At 37.0% G+C, this 24605-nt stretch overlaps 1 protein-coding gene across 1 annotated transcript in view; it reads right to left on the bottom strand.

The window, feature by feature from the left end:
* LOC113062188 (ribosome biogenesis protein bop1-like) overlaps positions 1-24605 on the bottom strand; it is a 75096-nt gene that overhangs the window by 1427 nt on the left and 49064 nt on the right. Inside the window, exons 4-15 of the mRNA XM_026231838.1 lie at positions 19117-19271; positions 18919-19036; positions 17850-17951; positions 17227-17439; positions 15982-16143; positions 15081-15161; positions 14557-14626; positions 5368-5500; positions 4557-4737; positions 3786-4077; positions 2298-2382; positions 2019-2126 (exon numbers count right to left, since the gene is read on the bottom strand). Coding sequence (XP_026087623.1) covers positions 2019-2126; positions 2298-2382; positions 3786-4077; positions 4557-4737; positions 5368-5500; positions 14557-14626; positions 15081-15161; positions 15982-16143; positions 17227-17439; positions 17850-17951; positions 18919-19036; positions 19117-19271 — 1700 coding nt within the window. The remainder of the gene's footprint in view (positions 1-2018; positions 2127-2297; positions 2383-3785; positions 4078-4556; positions 4738-5367; positions 5501-14556; positions 14627-15080; positions 15162-15981; positions 16144-17226; positions 17440-17849; positions 17952-18918; positions 19037-19116; positions 19272-24605) is intronic.

Raw genomic sequence — 24605 nt, 5'->3', positions numbered from 1 at the left:
AATTATTGAATCACTAAATGTATTACATTTTTTAAATACATTTATTAAATTATTACATTCTGACCACTGTAATAATTCATATAGAGTAAAAAAAATTTTTTTGTCAAAATGGTTTATAAAAATGTGTCATTTTGACCACAAATGTAACCATTTAAACAAAATTCACAAATTGTTTCTAACAAAAATGTATCAAAAGTTAGTATGCTTGCTTATCAAAGATGTATTTCAACTGGAAAGATGGTAAAATAAAACAAAACCATTCAGCAAGTTAGTTTTTAATTTCAACATTAACTCTTAAATATTAAAGCTCAAATACAATATATATATTTTTAAACTGCTAGCAGACCTCACTAATCTAATTTACCTTACTATTGCTACTCTTATTTTTAGCTTAGTCAACCATCCTGTCCCATCCCAATGAAAACAGTTTCCTTTTCTCAATCCAAATTTTATGGTTAAAACTGCGGCCATTCCTTCCAACTATCTGAGGGCCATAAAACAGTGAATTCTGGAAATATGGTTTGCTGTATATGCATCAACAGTTTGACTGGGGAAAGTAAGAAGTGGAAAAACAACATGACATCCTCAGTTTGAGTATAAAGAGATCTATTAAGGCCAGCTGATGAAGCCTTTTCACCCAGATCTCGCTTGCCCTCCACCGTACACGGATCATTAGCTCTGCTCAAAGAGCGCTCCTGACCAAACTGCAGGAATGATAGTCTACCCCTGCAGATACACTGGACATGTGCCCGAGAGAAACAGACAGACAGAATGAGAAGACAGACACACGAGAACTACACCATGTTAAAAGAGACAGACCGTGTTCAGAACAGCAGATCACCATACTACTCACACTATTTATGCAGTATTTGCACTCTGTATAAATATGCAAGGTTTCTATATGCACTAAAATGTGCAGTACAAAACCAGATTACACTCCACAGTCTATAGTTTCCCACAATGCAATGCACTTGACTTTACTTGTAGCAAATTAAATTAGTTGCTCGTAGTCGTTGACTTCCATAGTATAGAAAAAAAAAAAAATTACAATGGAAGTCAATGGCTCACAGCAACATCTTGATTATCAACATTCTTCAAAATACAATCATCAAAATAAATCATACCTTTAATTAAACAAATTATGACTGGATGCAACTCAAGTGGAAATATATAAATCCTTAAAAGTTTTATATTCTATTATATATTTATTCAAACGGATCTATTTAAAGTGGTTGGCAGTAACCACAAATGAAATATTTATTATTGCATATATTTATTTATATGAACTAATGAATATTTATACATTTAAACTATCCAGCATTAGACAGAAACATTACATCACTACATACTGCAAAAACAGTAACATGTGATTTATATTTAATTAGAAACTAGCCAGCATTACACAAACACATTATGTTTTTAATTTTTTATCACTGCAAAAAATGATATTACATTCATTTATGATGTTTAATTACTATAAATATGATTAAAGTAGTCAGCAGTACACATGGACACAGCAGTTCAAAATGAAATACTAGCTTACTAAACATAGCACAGTATATCCTGTATACTGCCTGTGATTTAAAAAATGAGTGAAACGGTCTGCATAATTACGCAATAAATCTTTTAAACAGTAGTATGCTTCCCTGTCACATGACCAGTCCACCGAAACAGACTTCAGAAAGATGTTAGAAATTACTTATAATATTACTTCTAGTTTATTTTTTACACTGGAAATGGAAAGTTAAGCACATAGCATTGTGGAATACAGCATTCTTTGAAATAGATGTATAATAGATGTATACTGCACATACTCACCCTGGTATAATAAACTGAGAAAATTAGCTTACGGCATACATTATGCACAGTACTCATTTTATTTTCAGCTAGTATGCTTTTAAAAAAAACAGCCAAAAATCGGAGAGGGATTAGAAAATAAAAAAAAGAGAACCCAGCAGTCCAAATTGACACTGGGAAAAAGTGAAACATAACCCGGACAGGAAGATGATCAGACTCACTTGTAGACCATCCCGTGACAGACGATGACACTGCCGTCATCAGAGCCGGATGCGAACAGCGGGTAGTGCCTGTGGTAGGCCACGCTCCTCAGAGCCTTCTTATGATGTCTGCGAGGACAGAGACACAAGACAGACCCGTCAGCAGAGGGACGCTACACAGAACCTCTCCAGGTCCCAAAAGGAGACATTCATTCATTTGACAGGCCAGCATTACCAACAATTTCCCTCGAGCCTGCCCAAGACTGGCCAAATTATAAAAACCTGCTTGTGCTGACTCACCGGAGAACTTTGTACGGTTTCGTGGACAGGTCCAGATCAAACCAGGCCAGACGGCAGTCATAGCTACCGCATATCACGTTGTCGCCTGTGGAAAATGGGTAAAAGAGGGCAAACGAATGACATCTGATATCCAGAGAGTGCTCACTGATTTCACATGTCACTTTAGGGACATTTTTGAGAAACCAAGACTAATATTAAGCCGGAATAACTTTCCTCTGGTCACCTCCAGAGACTCACTTTTATATAACATACCGTAACAGGCTGAAGAAAGCCGCCAGATTTCATTTCAAAGGTCACCGAAAGAGGTTAATGTTCATAGTCGTTTACCCAAAAAATGATTTTCCTCTCATTTTTTCATCTCATTCCAAACCAATGACTTAATTTCTTCATGCAAAGTATTTTTAAAAATCTCCAAGCTGATATTTTCCATTCATTCAAAGCCTATTCTGGACCTCTAACGCTCCCAAAAGGACAAAAGAGCACCATTAAAGTAATCCATACGACCTGAGCCATCTGAAGTCATACGACAGACCAACATTTAAATCACCATTCACTCAAAATCATCTTCTCTGCTGTAGCGCTCAAATCTGATTTGGACATAATACTAACTTTGTTCATCACATTTGGTTATGAGGGACACCAATGGTATTTGACATCAAGTTTTTATCAGCATATGTTTATGTACATTTTGAGCCTAAAAATGCTGGATGGAAGCATCAAAATTCAAAGAAAATGTTCACAATGCAAGCTTGAGCAAAAACTAAGATAACATATACAGGATAAATTCTTAGATGCACATCAAAAAAGTAATGTTGCAAGAAATATGGCATCTGCTACTAATTGCTAGCAAACATGATGTTCACCATAAATTAGATATAATAAAAGAGTGACTATAACTTTTTTCCATGTGTGCGCCAATCAGGGTGGTTCATTGTTAAATTAAATGATTAAAAATCATTTAACCGAAATCAAATAAGTTTAAGTACTTATTTAAGTATATAAATAAATAGTATATTAATATGTATATAATACTTAATAATACATAAATAATACGGGTGCCAATTTTGATTTTCATGATTTTCTTCTTTTAAACTTGCAGGATGTAAACTTTATTTACAAATTATTTTTGCAATATTAAAATTTTTATATAAATTAAATTCACACTTTGGATGGAAGCAGCTATCAACAATAACAAACCTGGCACATTTTAAAGTTTAATTCAAGCAAACAAATGAGATTGGAGAGCTACGGCCTGAATTTCAATTTGTTCCTTAAAACAAACTATAACATGGCTTCAGAAGACAGGACAATCAAAAAACGATGAAAGACAGATGAAAGACAATTAAAATTTCACTGGACTTTTACTCTGCATTGCTTTCATTGCATTGGAAATTCATAGGTGATTCTCTTCTTCCTTCTTTGAAAGAAAGTCAGTCAGGTTTAGAATGAAATGATGGTGACCCTTTCAGAAACAGTCCAGTTACTCACCTCCCGGGTGGATAGCCATGCTTGAAATCCATTTGCAGTTGGCCATCAGCTTCTTGGTGAGCTCCTGTTTGATGAGGTTATACACTCGCACGTAGCGCTGCGTGGCCACGAAGAAATAAGGCCTGATGGGGTGGAAGGACACACACTGCACCAGACCCTTGTTCTTGCGGAAGGGGTTCTGCGTCCTGCGTTTGCTCACCTGGTGGATGACCACCTGGAGGCTGCTGCCATTGTCCGGCATGACGCATGCCAGGTAGTCACCTTTCCCGTGCCACGTCACCTGTCTCACAGCCTTCAGAGAGAGAAAGCGGGAAGCTAGAGGTCAGAGGTCAAAGTCATTCTGCGGTACATCCACAGACGATTAATCCAATTATAACCTCAAAGACACACTGGGACTAAATTTACTGCCGTTATTAACGCCGGCTTGGCCTCTGCCAGTCTGCAAACGCGAGTCGCTGCTTTGCTTTTTCCAGTAGTTTTAATTGGACACTAGAGGCGTCTTAAATTTCTTTCCATTTCAGGAAAAAGACGACCACAGGCTTGCTGCTTCTGCCAATAGTTAAAAGCCTCTGGCTGCGGCTCACGTGAGAGACACACGGACGCTCTCAGAGGGGACAAGAGAAGGAAAAATGACTTTCATTTCTATTGTTAACTGGAAAATACCGACTTGAACAGAGGATAAATGTGACCTGCTAATGGTTATCGTGAAGACGTCATTCTCATGAATATATAAACAGACCGTGGTGGTGTGTTTGTATGTGCTTTGATTACCTTGGGGTGTTTGAGGATGAGGCGGTGACCCTGCTCGTGACCTTCGCCCTCTGCCACGGCCCACTGAACAGACTGATCCTTTACTTCCTCTGGCTCCTCATAGGAAGAGATCAGCTGATCCGTAGCAGTGTAAACCAGCCGGTCACCCAGACCAGGGTTCAACAGGACAACAGTGTCATCACTGCACACAAACATCATGTTCAGTCTCAGCTATCTCTCCATTCATCTGATAAAACAAGCTATTTATCGAACCATCTATGTCCATGTATTTAACCTATCTACCTATTTACCCATATTTAACCATACATCCATCCATCTGTCTGACCAAAAATCCTTTGTCTATGCTTCCATCCATCTGTCCATCCATCCATCATCTATGCAGACATCCATCTGTCTGTCTGTCTGTCTATCTGACCAAAAACCTTTTTTTCTATGCATCCATCACCCACCCATCCAACTGACCTGACTATCTAGCCAACCAACCTAGCAAATTATTTAACGTTTAACCAATCTCAGAGTTTCTAAGCATCCATGCATCCTACCTATTCACCCATCTTAATAACTATTAATCAAATAATAACTAACATAAGAATGTTTAAGGAACATTTGACATTCTTATACTCAGTCTTTTCTGAGGCTTCCTAAACGAACACTAACTAATTAATCAGGCTCTACAGCTATTAAAATGAAATCCTGTAAATCATGTGCTGTCAAATAATATACATTACATACTGAATGTTACAAAACATACAGATGAACATTAAATTAATATTCATATGCAGGTTATGAGAGAAAATGAGGCGGGTCTTACTAGCTGACGGCGACCAGACAGATTGATGGATTGGGATTCCAGGCCACACCCTTCACGGCTCCGCCCACCTCTACTGTCTTCAGGCAGCGCGCCGTACTGACCTCCCAGAAACGTACCGTACAGTCATCAGAGCCTGAGGTCAAAGGGTCAAAACAAAAACCTTTACTTAAAAAGTATTCACAAGAGAATTTACATAAACTATAAAGCATTCTGTGTTATAGAATAACTTAAAAGGTTTGGTTCACTTTCAAATGAAAATTTCCTGATAATTTACTCACATATCATCCAAGATGTTTACATCTTTCTTCATTCAAAAAGAAATTAAGGTTTTGGATGAAAACATTCCAGGATTATTCTCCTTATAGTGGACTTCAAAGGCTACCAAACAGTTGAAGGACAGAATTACAGTTTCAGTGAAGCTTCAAAAGGCTCTACACAATACCAGCCGAAGAATAAGGGTCTTATATCTAGCAAAACAATCAGTCATCATGGTATATGCTTTATAAACAAAAATGTTAGCCTTGCACTGCTCTGCAATGTGCGTCCTCGACTTCACTCAATACGTTATCAATGTTGAAAATGTCACGCGTGACGTAGACTTTTTTACAAAACAAATGTGAAAAGACCAAGTCAAAAAAATTTAATACGTTTAATTGAACATACAGCAACTTTTGAACAATCCTCCTTTTCCACATTTGTAAACTGGGTCGGTACTTCCGCCTACATCACACGTGACCTTTTCAACATGATTAAGTATTACATGAAGTCATGGCGAGCATGTCTGTTTCTAAAGCATATACTTTTTTTCTTTTTTTTAATGTTTTGCTAGATAAGACCCTTATTCCTCGGTTGGTATCGTATAGAGCCCTTTGAAGCTTCACTGAAACTGTGACTTGTCCTTCAACTGTTTAGTAGCCTCTGAAGTCCACTATAAGGAGAATAATCCTGGAATGTTTTCATCAAAAACCTTAATTTCTTTACGACTGAAGAAAGACGTAAACATCTTGGATGACATGGGGGTGAGTGAATTATCAGGAAATGTTCATTTGAAAGTAAACTAATTCTTTAAATGACATGGATTACGTTTAAATGCGTGTTTAATATGGTTCTGCAAATGTGCGCAGGTTTGTGTGTCTCATCGTCTGAACAGCTGAGAGTACACAGACGTTCGTGTCTCTGGCACAACTAAAGCGTTCTGTCAGCTCTACGGCACTTCCTCTCTCAGCAGCACACATGGAGGATTACTCATCCTCGCGCTACACAACCACTGTGACACACACTGTAGCACTTTGGCACGAGTGCACTATAATAATACTAGATTATGAAAGGTGACAGACAAAGAGAAGCCGTGTGTTTAAAGTTTGTGTGCTACTGCTGTTAGACAGTCATTATTCAAAACAAGAGACTTTTATTTCCTCTAATATACATACAATATGAATAAAAATGAACAGCTGATCTCAAGCTTACCATATGTTAGAATATTTCTTTTTCTAAACAAATAAATTTAGCGTTTAATTTCTATTCCCTCTTTTAAAAGTAAATATATATATATATATATATATATATATATATATATATATATATATATATATATATATATATATATATATATATATATAAACATTTCAAGAAGTGAAATCCAAGGTAAACAAGTTATAATTTATAAATTATAGTTTTTATAATTTTAAAATGTCTTAAAATGTCAACACTGTTAACATAATTTTGTTCAGTAAATAACTTAAATATCAACTTAAAATTTTCTATAAAGTACTTTGAAGGATTCACAACCTTAAGCTAAACTAAACTATAACAGAATACCTTTCTGCAATTTTATTAAGTCAAAATGTAATTTTTCCATCATCAACATTATTTTTTTTTGTCACTCTAATGTTTCCAAGTATAGGAAAAAAAAAATGCTTTAAGGATGGTAATGGTATACAGTTTAATGTGATAAGCTTTGTAAAATGACATGATGCTTTTTGGAAAAATTATTTAACATTTATTTTGCTGTAAATTTTTAAACTATCAGTTACACTACACTAACAAGGGTTAGTATGACTTTAAACAACTGATAATTGAAATGTAGCAAATTTGCAGCAAAATCAATATTAAAGTGTTTTCCCAAAAACAAAGCAAAGCTTGTAAAACTGTATACTGTATACTGTTACCATTCTTAACCTGTTAAATGTCACCCCGTCCCGTATACGGGACGCCTACGTTGACTATACTATATTACAATCAAATCTAATCTAATCTTGACAAACTATATATCGTTGGAAAGGTCTAAGACTCCCAAATATATATTTTACCAATATTTTTTGTTACAAATTATGTAGGAAAAGTAATAAATGAATTTATGACAAGAGTACACCCTCAGAAATCTACATTACAAAAGGAGCTTTGACCTTTGTTTAAAAAAAATACTTCCTCGTTGCCTTTTTCTCTATCACATTTTAGAAATCATCAGAAGTTATATATCACTTGAAAACATAAAATCTCAAAATTCATCCTTCAAAACCCATTTTAAAATCAGACATTGCATTACCATGTAAATGGTACATCAAAATCATGTTACAAAATGTTTTCAGTCAAGAATTATAGAAATTTATGTTTGTATCTTGCACATTCATGTCTATCTTCAAAAACGTGAGTGACAGTTAACAGGTTAAAGGGGTCATTTGATGCGAATTAAAATTTTCCTTTCTCTTTGGAGTGTTACAAGCTCTGTAGATCTGTAAAGTTGCAAAGACTAAAGTCTCAAATCCAAAGAGATATTCTTTCTAAAAGTTAAGAGTCGACCACTCCACCCTAAAACGGCTCATTCTAACACACCCCCACATCTCTACATCACCATGGGAAGATTTGCATAACGCCACCCTAATGTTCACGCAAAGAAGGAAGGCGTAACTTTTAGTCTCTCTGATGCCGCTGCTGCCATGTCGTGGAGTCGCTGTGTGTTTCGTTGTGAAAGCGAAACTACTTGTTTGAACTTCCAGAGAGGACACGACTAGAACTCAGTGGTTAAGTTGTATTTCAACACTGTTCCAGAACAGTCCAACCCAAATATTCAGATGTGTGTTGCACATTTTATGGAGGATGAGGACTGTTTCCTGAACCAGTAGCCTGCAATGCGTCTGTGGCACAACGGCTGTTTCTATAAAGTGGGGCAGTTTAAACGTTGCAAGGACAGTCTGTTGCTTTTGACATGAGTTTTGAGCAGTGTAGAGTAGGCTTATTAGTTGTTTCTCAGATCACAAATGCATGATTTTGTTTATACAGCGCGATATACAACGCGTAAAAAGACAATTATGTCCCAAATGGATGCAACAAATGCCTCATTTGTAATGGGTTTTATTGGTTTTGTCTCATCTAGTGATGTCCAGATCGCTAACGAATCTTTCTATTTAACTGGATCTTCTTAGTGAACTGGTCGAAACAGTTCACCAAATTGAACTGAATCGTTTGAAACGGTTCGCATCTCCAGTACGCACTAATCCACAAACTACTTAAGTTATGGGGGAGGTCATCGCCTAGTGGTTAAAGAGTTTGACTCTTAACCCTAGGGTTGTGGGTTTGAGTTTTGGGAAGACTTCGGTGCCCCTGAGCAAGTCACTTAACCCAATCACAAAGTGCTGGATAGCTGGCCAATCAGAGCACATCTTGCTTTTGCAGGATGATGAGCTTTGTAAAAATCGCCACATTTCAGAAGGCGGGCTATAGAGGAGAAACAATAATGTGTATTATATAGAAAATATATATTTTTAACCTTAAACCGCATTGCATTACATTGCATTGCATACACCAAATAATGTTATTTTTAGCAACATCATATGATCCCTGTAAAGCATGATTCTATCCCTATCCATATTATCAAGGCATGTAATTATAACATATAAAAATATATTTTTTTTCATGATGGCATAATATGATTTAACACAATGCATAATTTCTCTTTAAAATCACTTAAAAAAAAAACTTTTCTAAGAGGTGACTGCTCTGTTTCATTTAACAGCTCCAGACGTATCAGCCACACAACATCATAAGCTGCCGTAAAATCTCATTTTAACTTTTATACCTGCATGCTTCATAAATGCAGTGAAAACAACACTGGGGAAAACGGGCCGGGCCTGGTGGGTGGAGTGTAATAACTCCAAAACCCATAATCACTTTTTAAGTATTGAGCTGTATGGCGACAGATATAGCAGGAGGGACGGACTCTGCAGCGGTCACCCGCTGGCGGTCAGAGAGGGAGTGTGATGCAGGGGACACCAAGACTTTCCTGTAGATGCTCAAACATGGATGGAGACCATAAATAAGATAGGAATGACTAATATTTGCCTTTATGGATGGGAAAAAGCTGCAAAAATATTAAAAGTCCATTTTATAGGACAGTAATGGCACTTTGAGAAAGTGGAAAAAGTATAGTAATGTGTTCCAAAGGATGACATAAATTAGCTGTTAAAGTCAACAGGAAACAACATTAGCAACCCATTTTACAACTGAAACAAGTAAAATAGGATATTCTAATAGCAGGATATTCTAATTTATTGGGAATAGCTCATGTATGTAAAGGACAAATGTATGTAAAGGACAAATGGAGCAGACCTAATTAAAAGTTTGCTTCAATTGTTCACAGATGTTCAAAATCAATCTCCAGGAAATGTATTATTAATGTAAAAAGCCTAAATTTTTGTACAATTGTATGACTACTCATAAAAACACCCACAAACTTAAAATGTTATGTGATGAAACTCCTTAAAACCTGTATTTCTAACAGTTTATACCCTGAAATATCCAGGGTTTCTTACACAGGGTCTTGAGTGTGTTGTGTAGCGTGTTTTTGGGAGTGTATGGATCTGAGGTATAAGCACTTCCTGTGGCTGAGCAGGGCTCCCCGACAACCACTCTGATCTCTTTTAGCCGCTCTGTTAATTTGTAGTTGTGTTTTCAGGCGGCACCCAAGAGTTTGCTTTTTTTTTTACTCCAACTTTACAAATGCACCCAATGTTCACGCCAAGATTCAATTCTCATGGAGTTTCTCTATCTATTGATCTAGCATTTTTCTCACATTTACAATTCTATTAATTCTTAGTGTTAAATGGGACGATTAAAAACAGATGGTTTCAGTTTGTCTATATACAGTATATAGACAAATATATAGTATATAGTCAAAAACAATATTTTTTAAAAATCTAAATCGTAAACAAGTCTCAACCTCACACTTTAAGTCCATTCAAAACAGCCATATCCGAAATAAACAAGTCTTCAGAAATGATTCAAACAGAATGTGGATCGCAGTGAGTTCACGTGTCCTGAGTGACAGTGTCATGCTGGAGTTTATAATGTCTCTGCTCGTATTCGTATTGCCACATCATTAGTGGGGAATGCCGTTTGAGGCTCTCAGGACATGATCGAGCTCTGTAAAAGTAAATATGTACACAGTCGTGTAACCTCAGCCCTTCTTCACCGCATTCTCTCATGTCATGGACTGCAATCTGACTACAGCACAAAAACTGTAACTGTAGGTTACACGTGCTGTAATTGCAGCGTTTTCATTTGAAAGTCTGTAAAAACTAATTCTTGGAAGATTCTCATCATTGCTGCATTTTGGAAGTCTCCAGAATTTTTTTTTTTTTTTTTTTTATCTTCTGAAAAAGTTATCTTCCATGTGGGATTTTCCCCCCACTGTTTTATCATCTATCAATGTCTGTTGACAAAGTTTGATAATTAAATTACTGTTAAATTGAAGTCTGGGGTCAGTACTTTTTTGGGGGGGGGGGAGTAAATGAATACTTTTATTCAGCAAGGACACATAAAGCGATCAAAAGTAAAAACTTCAATAATGTTTTTGAATTTTTTTGAAAAAACACCACTAACAAGAATAAAAACAAAACTGAAAAATGAATCGTTGGCGTTTCCCGACATATGCTGGCATTCATAATAAATTTGCCCAGTTTTACAACCACTGGCTGCACAACCTCCTCAAAAAAACTTCCTGACTTGCAACTCCCAAATCAGCAAACACAAAATTGGAAAAACCCAGGATGCAGAGACTGAACAAAGTCTCAATGCTTTGATATGGAAGAAATGATCACACCCCAAATTAACCCAAGGAAAGTAGGGCAGGCTCAGGGCGAGAAGGGTTGTGATGCCTGGGAGGTTGTCAACTGCCAATTTTTACTGTGGGAAAGAGCATTTTATTACTGCTTTAATATATTTTATAGCTAGACAAAAGAGCAACCCCTCACTGTAGTGGTTTTGCATATGCACTTCATGAAGTTCTTTGTTATGGAAGGCTGAGCAGATATTGCCTCTAAAAATGCAACCAGCCTCTTTCTACTCTTTCCTCCTGCTTATCTGCCTTATTTGAACCCCAACTGCAAAGCATTCTGGGAAACCATTTCCATTGTGCAGCTGAAAGGCCTGTATTGTTACCTGGATCACCACATTCAAATCAGACGGGCAAATTCAACCGCATTTTCATACAGTACGAATATCATTTGGTTTCTGTGGATTTGGCTGCGCCGCTCCCATCGCTAACGCTGAGTGAAATGGACTGCATGTGTTATTAAAATAATGCTTTCTACTTGCTTCGTTCGAGTAATTTATATCCCCCTCAAGTTAATAGCAATCAGACGCCGGCCCTACTGAGGGAATACGATGGGTTATAGCGTGCATTTATGTATCTAAAGGACCACGAACCTAAAATACGGATAATGATCAACAGACTGCACTCAAGAGAGGCCTTTCCTCCATTATGTATGAAATCTTTTTAGACCTAAATATATAATCCTCCCAGAACTGGAATCACATTTTCTCTTTATAATGGGGGAAAACAGAGATTTAAAAAGTGTTCGATTTTTTTTATCCTTTAAAATAATGTTATGATTAAAAAATATACAGTACAGCAAAAGTCTTAGGCCATTAGTATTTTCAATAATTTTAAGACAGTTATTTCTATCTTCAAATTTTTTTTTCACAAAGATTCTGACAACACCCAGTGCTCCACACAGAGATCTGATCTCACCATCATGCAGTCTGTCTGGGATTAGATGACGAAACAGAAACTGAGAAAGACTAAATCTAGAAAACCTGTGGCAATGACTCCAAGATGCTTCAAGAGACCTACCTGCAAAGCTCCAGTACTGTGAAAAGTTTTAGAAACTTGTGTAAAAATGCTGCAAAAGTGAGGACGCTTTCAAAAAGATTGTCATAAATAGATTTAATTTATCAATTAACTAAACCAAACCAACATTTGGTGCGATCACCCATTTTGTTTAAAATTTTTTACTTTTGTTCTTGATAAACTTGCACATAGTTTTTCAAGTAGCTTTTTCAGAATTGAGTCTGTCTCAGTTTGTTCTGTTTCTTCATGTTATTCCAGACAGACTGGACGATGGTGAGCTCAGATCTCTGTGGAGCACTGGCTGTTGTCAGACTCCTTGTGCAAAAAAAAAAAAATGGCAAAAGAAATGTTTGGAAATGTAAACTGACATTTCCTACTGACACACTACAGCAAAAGATAGGAATAACAGTCTTAAAAACATTTTTTGTTTGTTTTCTTTAAAAAAATTATTAAAATAATTCAAAATCTTTATAAAAAATAATAATGCTCAGTATTAAAAATTTGTCATCAAAAAACTTGTAGAAAGTTATTCCATTTTGATGAAAGGTTATGAAAACATTTATTATTTGCATTAATAATCATGGACAACAAGACCATGATTACAACAGTAAATAAGGCCACTTTTAAAATAATGTCCTAACATTGCATTTAAAAAAAAAATAATAGAGAGACATAAAAATAAAAAAAGAATCAAGATTAAAACGACTACGAAAGTGTTTGTCCTGCATTCAAAAAGACAAATAACTCAAAACAGACCTGTCAACAATGAAGTCACTTCATGAAGTGGCTAACAATAGGGACGTGCTGCCAAAACCTATAAAAATAAAACCGAAATCCATCTAGAATGGAGGCAAAGGAGACCTATCATGAGTGGATCGTGACTGATTTATCAGTGTTTTGGAGCGCCAGTGAATATGGACATTTCAGGCGCATCTGTGCTCATCCTGGCTCTCGTCTCATCTCTCTCATCTCCGAACTGGTTGCTCGTCCCGTCAGCACACAGACCCGTCTCCCTCCGCCAAGAGCTATGACATCATCGCGGGTGAGTGAGGAATGATTTCAGCAGCTTGTTAGCTACCAATGAGGTAAGAGCGCTCAGACAGACTTACAGAGCAGGGGCCACATTTAAAAGAACAGAAAAATAAATTCTAGACTCCATCCTGCTTTATTCACACATCATTAAAATAACGGTTTTAAAACATTAAATGCTTTAAAAACAGTTATATATAAATATTTATTTATATATATATTCAAATATATATATATTTATTTATTTATATTAGAGCCTGACCGGTTTTGCCGATATGAATAAGCTGGTTGGCCAAATAGTCCCTTGAGGTTTAAGACACTTGTTCATTTCCCTAAATTAATGAACTATAAACTGTTATACTTATAACCATGTATATACACACATCATAAAGCCCCTAATTTACAAATAATAATGCAGTCAGGAGATGGTGTGATGCAATGAGTGGTTTCAACATTTTTAAACATTTAAAATGCATGAAAACAAATATTTCTATCACTTTGTTTATTACTCTTGAAATGACCTGTACACTAAATAATCTAATCCTCATACTTGCATAACAATATCAATCTATTTATTTAGGAGTCCAAGTGGAAGTATGTATATTAATGACAAAATGGTACAGATATAAATGTAACGACGTACACAGTTATCAAAAGCCCGAGTGCGTGTACAGTCGTGAGAAATGATGTGTTCAGCAGCCCGACGCGGCCCGTCTCATTGGAAACAATGTGCTCCGTAATTAAAGAGGCAGGGCAGCGTTTCTGTTATTTGGTTACGGGAAATAGCGAATCGTCCAAACACCGGAACAAGGCTGCTCACAGCGTTTGGTCACGTGTCGCAGAACCGTTTTCAGAACCAAAAACTTAGAAATTGCTCACGGTTCCGGTTCTTTTTAAAAAACAGAACCGGTTCTGAATAAGAACTGGTTCTCGGTTCCTAACCATTATTGTCACTGCTATCTGTCTGGGATGTTTCAGTGGGAATATCTGTCGAAAATCAGGGTGAATTATGAACAGGGAAAGATGGGACTCACCGGACACAAGCCACTGTCCGCTGGGAGAAACGCTGATGCTTCGGACCAGACTAGAGTGTCCGCGGTACACCTGCCATACACAAACACCAGCAACATCAACATAACATACAGAAACAGCAGAGAGGAAAAGCAGACAGTGAGAGATCATTCAAGGACACGCTCAGGACTCTATTATTTCACATTAGTACATTACCACTAAACTTATTTAGTTGATTTATTAACTTTTTTGTTCTTCTTTAACCCAGTCCAAAATAATGACAGACAAACCCTGTTACATGTCTGCAGTTTTACAGCCACAGTCTACAATTTCAACAACAAAAATATTCGCCTTCTGATCTTTTTCACCCATGCGGTACAGTAAGCAATATGGTTTCCTGTCTCAATAAAATCAGAGCTCACGGTCCTGCCATTATAAAGTCTAGGCTAGAAATATGACGAGTAGCTGATCTACAAGCTGCTCCTCTGACTGTCATCATCCCAACCAGGCTGTTAACATGATCCCAGACCCGTTGAAGATGACGTACCAGAGACTGTGTGGTTGGGAAGGGCTGCAGGTCTTTGGGTTTGGGAAGTTTAGGAATCAGGTCTTCTGGGTTTACATTCACCTGAATAATAAGAATAACAAAGGACAATATTCCTGTTAAAACAAATTTACAGATGAGAGCTTTTGCAATGCTTCAGTAATATGATATGCTATTGGAGGAAGGCTTGGTTATATAATTGTTTGCATCCATTTTAAAATATAAGAAATGTATATTACTATAAGCATAACAACATATTTAAAAGTAAAAAAAATAAAATAAAAATTATATATATATATATATCAAAATGTATCTACTTTCTAGCTACTTGACTTATTTCATACTGTTAATTTAATAAATATTTTAAATTTTTGCTCAAATATGTACATTTCATTTTTATATAATGAATTATGCTCGGTAATGTATTCATTATAACAGTAAATAAGGTACATTTTTTATTAATTTCCTTTATATATAGGAAATAATTGTTAATAATGTAAAAACACATATATAAAACATTTTTAATATTTTAAGTATCTTTGTATGTAGATGAAAAATAATATCCATGTCATTTATTATTTTATAACATTTATCTATATTATCTAATGTAATTTGTCATCACACTGCTGTGTTGCTGTCGATAAATTGCTGAACTGCTGAATATCTACAACTAAATCCAGACACATACAAGCATACACACACACACACACACACACACACACGCATACATGCATACATACACACACACACACACACACACACACACACTGAAGATATACAATTGTGACTTTTCTTGGTCATTCTGTAATTCGTTATTCTGTTTGGTGACAGTAAAGTCATCTTCATCTTCTGAGTACTGCCTGTACTGTTTGTTTGTACAGAACCAGATGGATATGCATCTCACCCTCATCTTGCGCTGCCGGGGACACAGGTACAGGTCGAGGCATCGCTCGAACCTTTCGTGAATGAAGCGCGAGTACGCAGGAACGGCCCGCAGGCAGGCGAACTTCTGTGGCAGGAAACTCAACTTCCTGTCCTCGGGGTCCTGCTGCTCCCATGCCAGTCTCTGAACAAACACACACACACAACAAAGAGCAAACGTTATGAGAACTCTGACAAAGCCAGACTAAAGAACAGGTGCAGGCAAAATTGGGGTCAAAATTTGGTTGCATATAAAGATTAACTTGCAGAGGGGATGCACGTGTTTCCACAGAGTTAACTATGGCATGTAAAGCACACGCAAATGACTTATAGGCAAATTGTAGAGGCCTAATGGAGCTGGAGGCACAGGTGTGAAATGATGTGAGTGACATTTGAAAGGAAGAGTTCACTCAAAATGAATCTGCCTTTATTTACTGTTCTGTTGCCAAGAACTCATCAATGAGTTCAGCACACATGCTGTTCTTTTCCAGATCATAGTGACCAAATCTCAACAAAGCGGTACACATGACGTATTCAAAATATTAAGTCAGTATTCACCGATAATCTTTATTTGTGTGCTGTTAAATGTGCATCAAAGATGTTTTTCTGCAGTGTATAATTTACATTTGACGGTTATATTTTTTTAATATGCAAACAGCATAAATTAATGCATTTCCGTTTTGCATAAAGACTCTGAAAGCGAGTGATTCTCTGTTAATTGTTTGACTTTATAAAGCAAGTGTATGTTTAGCAAACAGATTATAGACAGCAAAATAGAAAGGCAGTGTAGATGTAATATTTTAATACACTAATAAATATTAATGATAACGATAATTATTAATTCTAAAATATAAATATGTATTTTATACTATATATATATATATATATATATATATGTATATAAAATGTAAATACTATGCTATAAGGGATATAAATAAGTTTCTTATGTTACCCGAATATATAATATTAATTTGAGTCACTTGTTAATGTTTTTAATTAATTTAACTGAAGATATAATTATCAGATTTATTGATTATAAAAATGCATATTTTTTTAAAGTTGAAACTTTGTCACTTTTAGACATGTTGCACCAGGCTTAATGGCACTGGATGACTTTAATGGTGTTTTTTTGTTTTGTTATTTTAAAGCAGTGATATCACGTGTGACATAAGGGTGAGTAAATAATGACATTTGACAAATGTAGATGAACGTTTCCTTAAAAACGCACCTCTTCCTCTGACATCAGGTATTCTGGAGGAGGGTTGTATGACTCTTCGTGACCAGGAAGCTTCATCTTGGGTGCTGGGACGTGCATTTTGTGGCGTCCCAGGATGCTGTTGGGGTCCTCCTTTGCCCACAGGTCATAGTACTGTGGGGTGGTTTCCTTGGGTCTGCGCGGCTTGATCCAACCCATTTTTATGGCATGGACCAACTTCCCGACCTAACAGACAGAGATAGATGCAGAGAGGGTACAAACACACACAGTAACACATCATTGTCATGATTGAGAGCACATGTGTACGATCATTACTCAAAACTCGCTGCACACGTCACTGGTTCACTGCATCAACCGGATTGCATATAGTGACCGGAATCAGCTGGAATGTCTTATTTTTTACCAAAACGTTTGCAGGTCTGATTCCTTTCAGCGTCCAATTTCAGATGCCCATCAAGCCGCCGTTTTAGACCTCTTTCCACTTGAAAAACTATGTGGGAATCATTATTTGTAACGCAGCCCAGCTGGGAGCAGTTAGAAGACGAAACATGACTATTCTCATGCCGTTTCCTGATTCACGGTAAATATATGCTTTCAACATAAACAGAAATTGTAAGGTGTCACAAAAAACTTGCCTTCTCTTTCTCGATAAGTGAAGGAATAAAGCTGCGTTTATCCTGAGGCCTGTTGGTGACGGGGTGAATCATCACTTCACTGGAGAAGAAGTCGATCGCAGGCTAGAAACACAAGTAAAACAGAGAGACACAATAAAACATAAATGCAGAGTAAGAGTTTAATCAATGACATCTCGTTATTACTGTACACACTATTAAAGGTGAGGTAAGAACTTTTTACACTTTAAAGACCTTAGTAAATGAATAGCACTTTTGAGAAATGTTTAAACCTATATGAGCTGTAACGTTTTGCATGCTTATATATACACACACACATTATAATTTTTTATATATAAACGCATATAATTATTAAATTATAATTGTCTTAAGTTTGCTTTAATATTTTAGCCTTTATTTTGACATTCATATAAAAGATGCCCAGAGCAATTTTCTATTATAAAGAGATTTATCATTTGTTTCTATGATATAAAATTGCTGTGTATTCTTCTATACATATATATATGCATGCATGCATGCATGTATGTGCAGTAATTTTCTATTATATAGAACCTAAACGTTTATGCAATGAGTCGCAGTCAGATGACAGGTGGCTTTTTCACACTCACTCACTTTAAAGCCTGTCTGAGGTCGACTAACTGATCACAGACAGACCAGCTGTGGCCTTACTCACTTCCTGTTTTTGCCAAGAGAGACAATTAGCACTGCTGCTTGCAAAATCGAAACAGCTAAACGGTGGCGATGACACCATCCAGACTCATTACCTCCTGCGTAGGTCAGCCGATGCTGATGTGTTTTTCTTAAGATGGCTAATTGCGCTCATGTTAATGTTTCGTTACTTCATCAGTCGGCGGCGAGCGCGACTCAGGCTGGGCTTTGTGCGGCTTCGTAAACGAGAGGAGTAATTTGACGAGCTTCATTTTTTCCTCATCGTGCGCTGGGGTTATTATCTAGAAGTCTATTTAAAGAGGTTTTCACAGACCAGACTGCAGATGTTGAGGTGACAAATTCTGTTACTGTCGGATCTGTGTCGAATCCAACACCAACAGAGCTGAAAACCAGATCGGCATACCTCGTATTCGTTGAAGTTGACGTCACCGAACTTGCCCTGCTGCAGACGGTGCACGAGGTCCACCTGCTCATCCGACAGACGGATATCAGCCCCCGTCATCTTGTCTTGGACGGTACGCCTAGTAATGACAGACAGGATGAGTGCTAAACAATTACAGAGGTTGAATGAGTTTAAATGGACGTTCCAGATGCTCCTCACCAGTAATCGGGATTCTCCATCTTGTCGAGAAACTCATCCAGCTCATCTTTGTTCCTGATTGGTTTAAATATCTTCTTGCCCTCCAGATCATATCCGATGTGGGGATAATCCTTGTACCACTCCATAGGGATGTTGCCGACGGTGTTACGGATATCCTGTGAACGGACAGAGAACGTGATAAAGATTAACAGGGAATCTCATCAAGTGTAGATTTAGCAGCTCAATACCACAGAATATTTTGAGTTTCTCTAGTACCTGCAGAGTAAGACTGGTTTGTATAAAAGAAAGCTAAATTTGCGTTGATCTTGGTCATACCCATATGGATACATTTTTTTGTCAAGCTTCTTACATTCAAATGGTAGTTTAACATCAAGACTAAAAGTATTTGACAGGATCATACTGAAAATCCTTTTTTCTTTTAAAACTAGGAAAATAGTTGAAATACAGAACAAATATTTATGATTAGTGACCTAGAAATAGTGCAGAATCGTATGCAAGCAAATAAATCATTTAAATATTACATCAAATATAACATTATAAATGTATTCTAAAACATTATATTAATTATATAACATAATATACTGTATATATACACACACACAAATATGTATAAAAATATTTGGAAAAATGTATTAATAAAATATACATTGTATGAGGTTGAAAAAAGTAAAGACATATATCAGTGACCTAAAATGTGCAGAACTGTAAACGATACATAAAATATTAAACATAATACATAGCTTATTTACACACAAACACACACACTCACACACGTCTAATATAATATTCAATACATTACATAATATTTCAAATACTTCATGTATAAAAAATACTAAATGTCATATATAAATTTGTATTATATAAAAGAAAATGGAAAATATAGTTAAATACAGTTATGATTAGTGACCTATATATCGTACTTTGACCTTTAATACTAGTAAAAATCTCAGAAAAACTCCGAACAAGCTCTGAAAATCATTGTGCAAAGCAGTGAAGTTTAATACAGGTGAATGAGAAGTGAGTGTGTGAAGATCATAACACAACAGTTTTGAATAACAACATACATAAGAACCACTACTTTATTATATTGCGACCACATTATCAATAAACCATTGTACCATCAGTTGATTCGCAGCCCTACTAAACTGAACAGTTGTCATTCCCTCGACCTTCTTTTACTAGCAGTCACGGTCAGGTTACAGCTGTGCGTCAGGAAGGCCTCAGTTCTGCAGGTGTAGAGAACCATACGCCTTTTATTTAAGCTCACTAACCTGCCCACTTTACAGTATGCCACAAGAACATTAAACAGTTAGGACTGCTAATAAACCAAACAGAGCTTGGGTCTGAAAATAGAGATTTCTTTGTCTGGGAAAGATGCACACACACGCTCTCGCTCGCACAAACACACACGGGTAACGGCAGACAGCTGAAAGTTCTCAGAGGTTGCAAGCACCACTTTAAAAGCAGGACCTACACCTGTGAGTGATTTCTATAAAAACACCCCTACCATATCCAATTAGGTCCGAGTGGGCAGCGCTGTCACGCTTTCACACACAGCCGACAGCAGCTGCAGAGGCCACGCCCACACGCCACTCATCTTCAAAGGCTCACGTCTGATTGGCTGATGCCGACCACCTCACAGACATCTGACTGTAATGTAATCTAAATGTCTATGAGACATATTAACAGTAATGTCTGGCCGACTGAAGTGCTTGTGTTGTCTGGTGCGACTGGCATCCATGCCAACTTGAAGGAATCAGTTTCAAGATGGCGAAAGCACGACAGAAGGAAAGTAAGTCTTGCAAATCTGATACTTCCTGTGTGGAGGCGTAACAGATTATCACTGGATCTTCACACAGTTTTCAGAAAAGTGCTAGTATTTTGGTCATTTAAACAGGGTGAAACCAACTACTGCACAACCAGATGACTATTTAATTTTTCAACTAAAGTAAAATATACATTTTTTAGTGACAAAATATCATGTAAATCATGTTAATATCATAGAAGCAGCATAATATATTAAATCAAATTTCATAAAATGTTATATTATAAAATACATCGTATTTAACACTACTGGTCAAAAAATATTTTTTGAAAGGCAGCTTGCATAAAATATAACAGGAATTAATCTTCATATTAGAATATTTGGCAGAAAATAATGTATATTAATATAAAAGAGATATAAATCACAAATGTAGATTGGGACTTGATTTTACTGCAACATATTAGGCTGGGATATAATTATTGATAAAATAATTTATACATTTTTATCATTAAATTATTAATTTCCCTGCCAAGATTGTCTTAGTTCTGATGGACATAATGTTTAAACATGATGAAAAATATTTTCTCTAAACCTCGTTCACACCGTCTCGATCACATCACTGGTCATTTGCATTGAACTTCAAGAGCTCAGCTTTATGCAAATGAGCAACAGTTGCTGTCGCTCACGATGCCGGAAATAATGGGTGCTTTTTTGCTGCAAATCATTCGGTTAGATATATGAATTGTGCACAATAAAAGTGTTGTCTTGAATACTACAGATTGCAAGATCAGAAGAAAGGGTGCTAGAAAGGTCAACAGGGTCACACTCAAACTCGGCTCTTCTCAGTAGGACATCACACGCATAGCTCACCTGCTTTCAATTGAGCTGCTGAACACTGCTTTTATTAAGTGTCTGTCAGTCCAGAACGCTGAATGCAGTTGATCTGCCCCTTACCGCACGCTCTTATCAACTTCCTGTTCAGACTGCGGTGGGGACGGCGAGATGGGAGACTGACTGCTGATCGTGTGTGCGTTTTTGACAGAAGCTTCGAGGAAAGATGGTCAGAAACCTCGCTGCTGGCAGCCTACACCTCTACGCCTGATATTTCCACACCACATCATTAAACTCCAGGAGACAAGTGGAAAAAATTCCCTCCTCACAAACCACCTGAGAAATCTGACTGTCAATCCAGAAATATATGCGCAGAGCTTTAGAGGACGATCTTCGTGACATTTATCAGCTTTACAAAAAAACCTGGCTGAATCTCAATTCACATACTTCAACTAAGCACTGAAAGTACATACTTCACTGCTGATGGGAAGTACATACTTTAGAGTATGCATCGAACCTAATTCATCACCTCAAACTCCATTTACACTTCACTTTTAGCATTCATACACTAAATCCAGCCTTGGATTTTGGGCCATTTACTGCACCTTTTATTTACCCAAGTAGGTGTGGCTAATAATATTTCAAAAGCATGCTTTTTTTTTTATAGTATACTAAATATACAACTCTCTTCATATATATATATATATATAAATAAATACACACATATATACACACACACACACACTTGCTGATTAAAAGTAGTATATATTAGCATATTATATATATACACATTATATACATACATGGCATACAAGAAGGAGGGTCTTATAAAAAAAAAAAAAAAAAAAAAAAGGAAGTGCAGATTGTAATGACGTAATATTTTATGCTTTACAAGGTCTCTGGTAGGATGCCTCACCCATGAAACGGATTCTTTACAGGACAACATCAAACAGAGCGGGCCCTATCTCACAAAAGGTGCCCCATGCTTTCACACATTTCACAGACCACAGAGTGAACATGACCCCCCAGATGTTCATGAGGGACACTCGTAAAGGGGAGAATTCGGCCACACTGAGAGCCACCAATCTCGCTGGGAACCAGAGATCACTAAAAATGTGGAAATGCACCAATGTTTTGTAAAGAAACGATGCAAACCTGAACACTGAAGTTTGACTGAATGAAACAGCTCTGCTACTACAGCCTAATGCTGGCAACAGATCTTAGGGTTGATTCCCAAGAAAAACATACTGATTGCTTTGCTACTTTTGCTGAAGACCAGTATTATGGTAATATCTTTAAGGTACTATTATCTGTCTGTCTGTCTGTCTGTCTGTCTCTGTCTATCTATCTATCTCTCTCTCTCTCTCTCTCTATATATATATATATATATATATATATATTTTACAGTTTTAGATTATATTCAGTATATACATACGGTAATCAGATTCAGATTGTTTTAGTTTATTATGATAACACTGCAGAAGACTTGAAATATTGCATGAGTGATATGGGTTACATTTATAGTGCTTTTTCTTGTTCTGTTTAAAGAGACAGCACATTTTCACAAGCTATTCCTTTAAGAAGGCAGAGCAGCAGTGAGTTTGGTGTCAGTCAGCATGCAGAAACAGGATTCTGAGAGCTCCAGCAGTGAATGATTGAATGCATCTGATCATTAAACGGATGACTCAGGCAGGTGGTCCCGTTTTGGAAAGGACGCGGCTCTCTGCTGGGTTCCACGGGTTCACAGGCCAAAGTGGCACTGGCCCATCAATATGCGCGGTGGCAGATACGTGACAGGTTAATCCATCAAATCAGGTCAGGAGTCTTTAAAAACCCCAGTAATAACAGAGTAAAAGAGGCCGTTCTCACCGTGATGTCCATAAGAGCTGTGGGTAAAAATAAAGTCGGTGGTGCTGTCAGAAGAGCTGAAGGAAAATCTGCAGGTCTGTCTTTCAAGAGAACGGCTCACATTTTCCGCTCCTCGACACCGTTGACCTCTGCCTCATGGTGGCGGAATTCCTTGGCTACGGGAAAATCCTTGGAATTGCAGCATGGAATTTGTGAAAGTCGTGACTTCATCTTTCGTAATGAGGTCAAGATCAAAATAATATGGCAAAACAAACACTATTCAAAATGATTCAGCAAGTACTGTTTGTTTGAATAAAAGAGAATGTGGGGTAAACCAGAGCAGATATGGGTTTCAAGTGATGGTATATTTTCCAAGACTTGGCAAAACAGATCCGTGTGGTCGTAGAAGGTGTGACAGTGCATAAATGTGCAGTGGATTAATGGAAATGAGCAGGAGATTACGGACAGGAAAAAAAAACACAAATAAACACTTTTCTTTCTAAATATGAATGTCTTTTAAATTTTACTGCTACAATCTGACCAGGTTCCCAAAATAACCCATTATATGTCTGTCAGACAGGGCATTACATCATGAGGGAAAGCACCACTACTTGTGCCCAAACTAAAAAAAATGACACTGTCACTTTCTTAAATGCTGACAACAACCTGAAGCCGTCTAGACAGAAGGAAAGAGCAGACGGCCTTAATGCTACCAAATTCATCAAAGCGTTCAAATGCCCATTTCCAGCGGCTGGCTCCAAGCCGCAGAGAATTGCCTCCTGACACAAAACAGAAATCGCCAGGAGCCTCTAACAGGAGCAAAACACACAGTAATAATGACACAGGACAGGGTGTCTTTCCACAGAATGGAAATTATATCCTTGCTGAGAATGTGACGTCACTAGTTGGCCACGCTGCCAAAGTGAGTCAGGCCTACACGCCGATTGGTGTTTGAAGTTGAGCAGAATGGGCTCATGAGAGAAAGCTGCATCCTCCCAGTGTCAGTAAAAGTGATTCAGGTCGGGCTTGCGTGTGTGAGTCAGGA

The sequence above is a fragment of the Carassius auratus genome, chromosome 44 (genome assembly GCF_003368295.1).
Source record: "Carassius auratus strain Wakin chromosome 44, ASM336829v1, whole genome shotgun sequence".
Lineage (NCBI taxonomy): Eukaryota > Metazoa > Chordata > Actinopteri > Cypriniformes > Cyprinidae > Carassius > Carassius auratus.
Note: the sequence above shows the minus strand (reverse complement) of the source record. Positions and strands in the feature narration are given on the sequence as shown.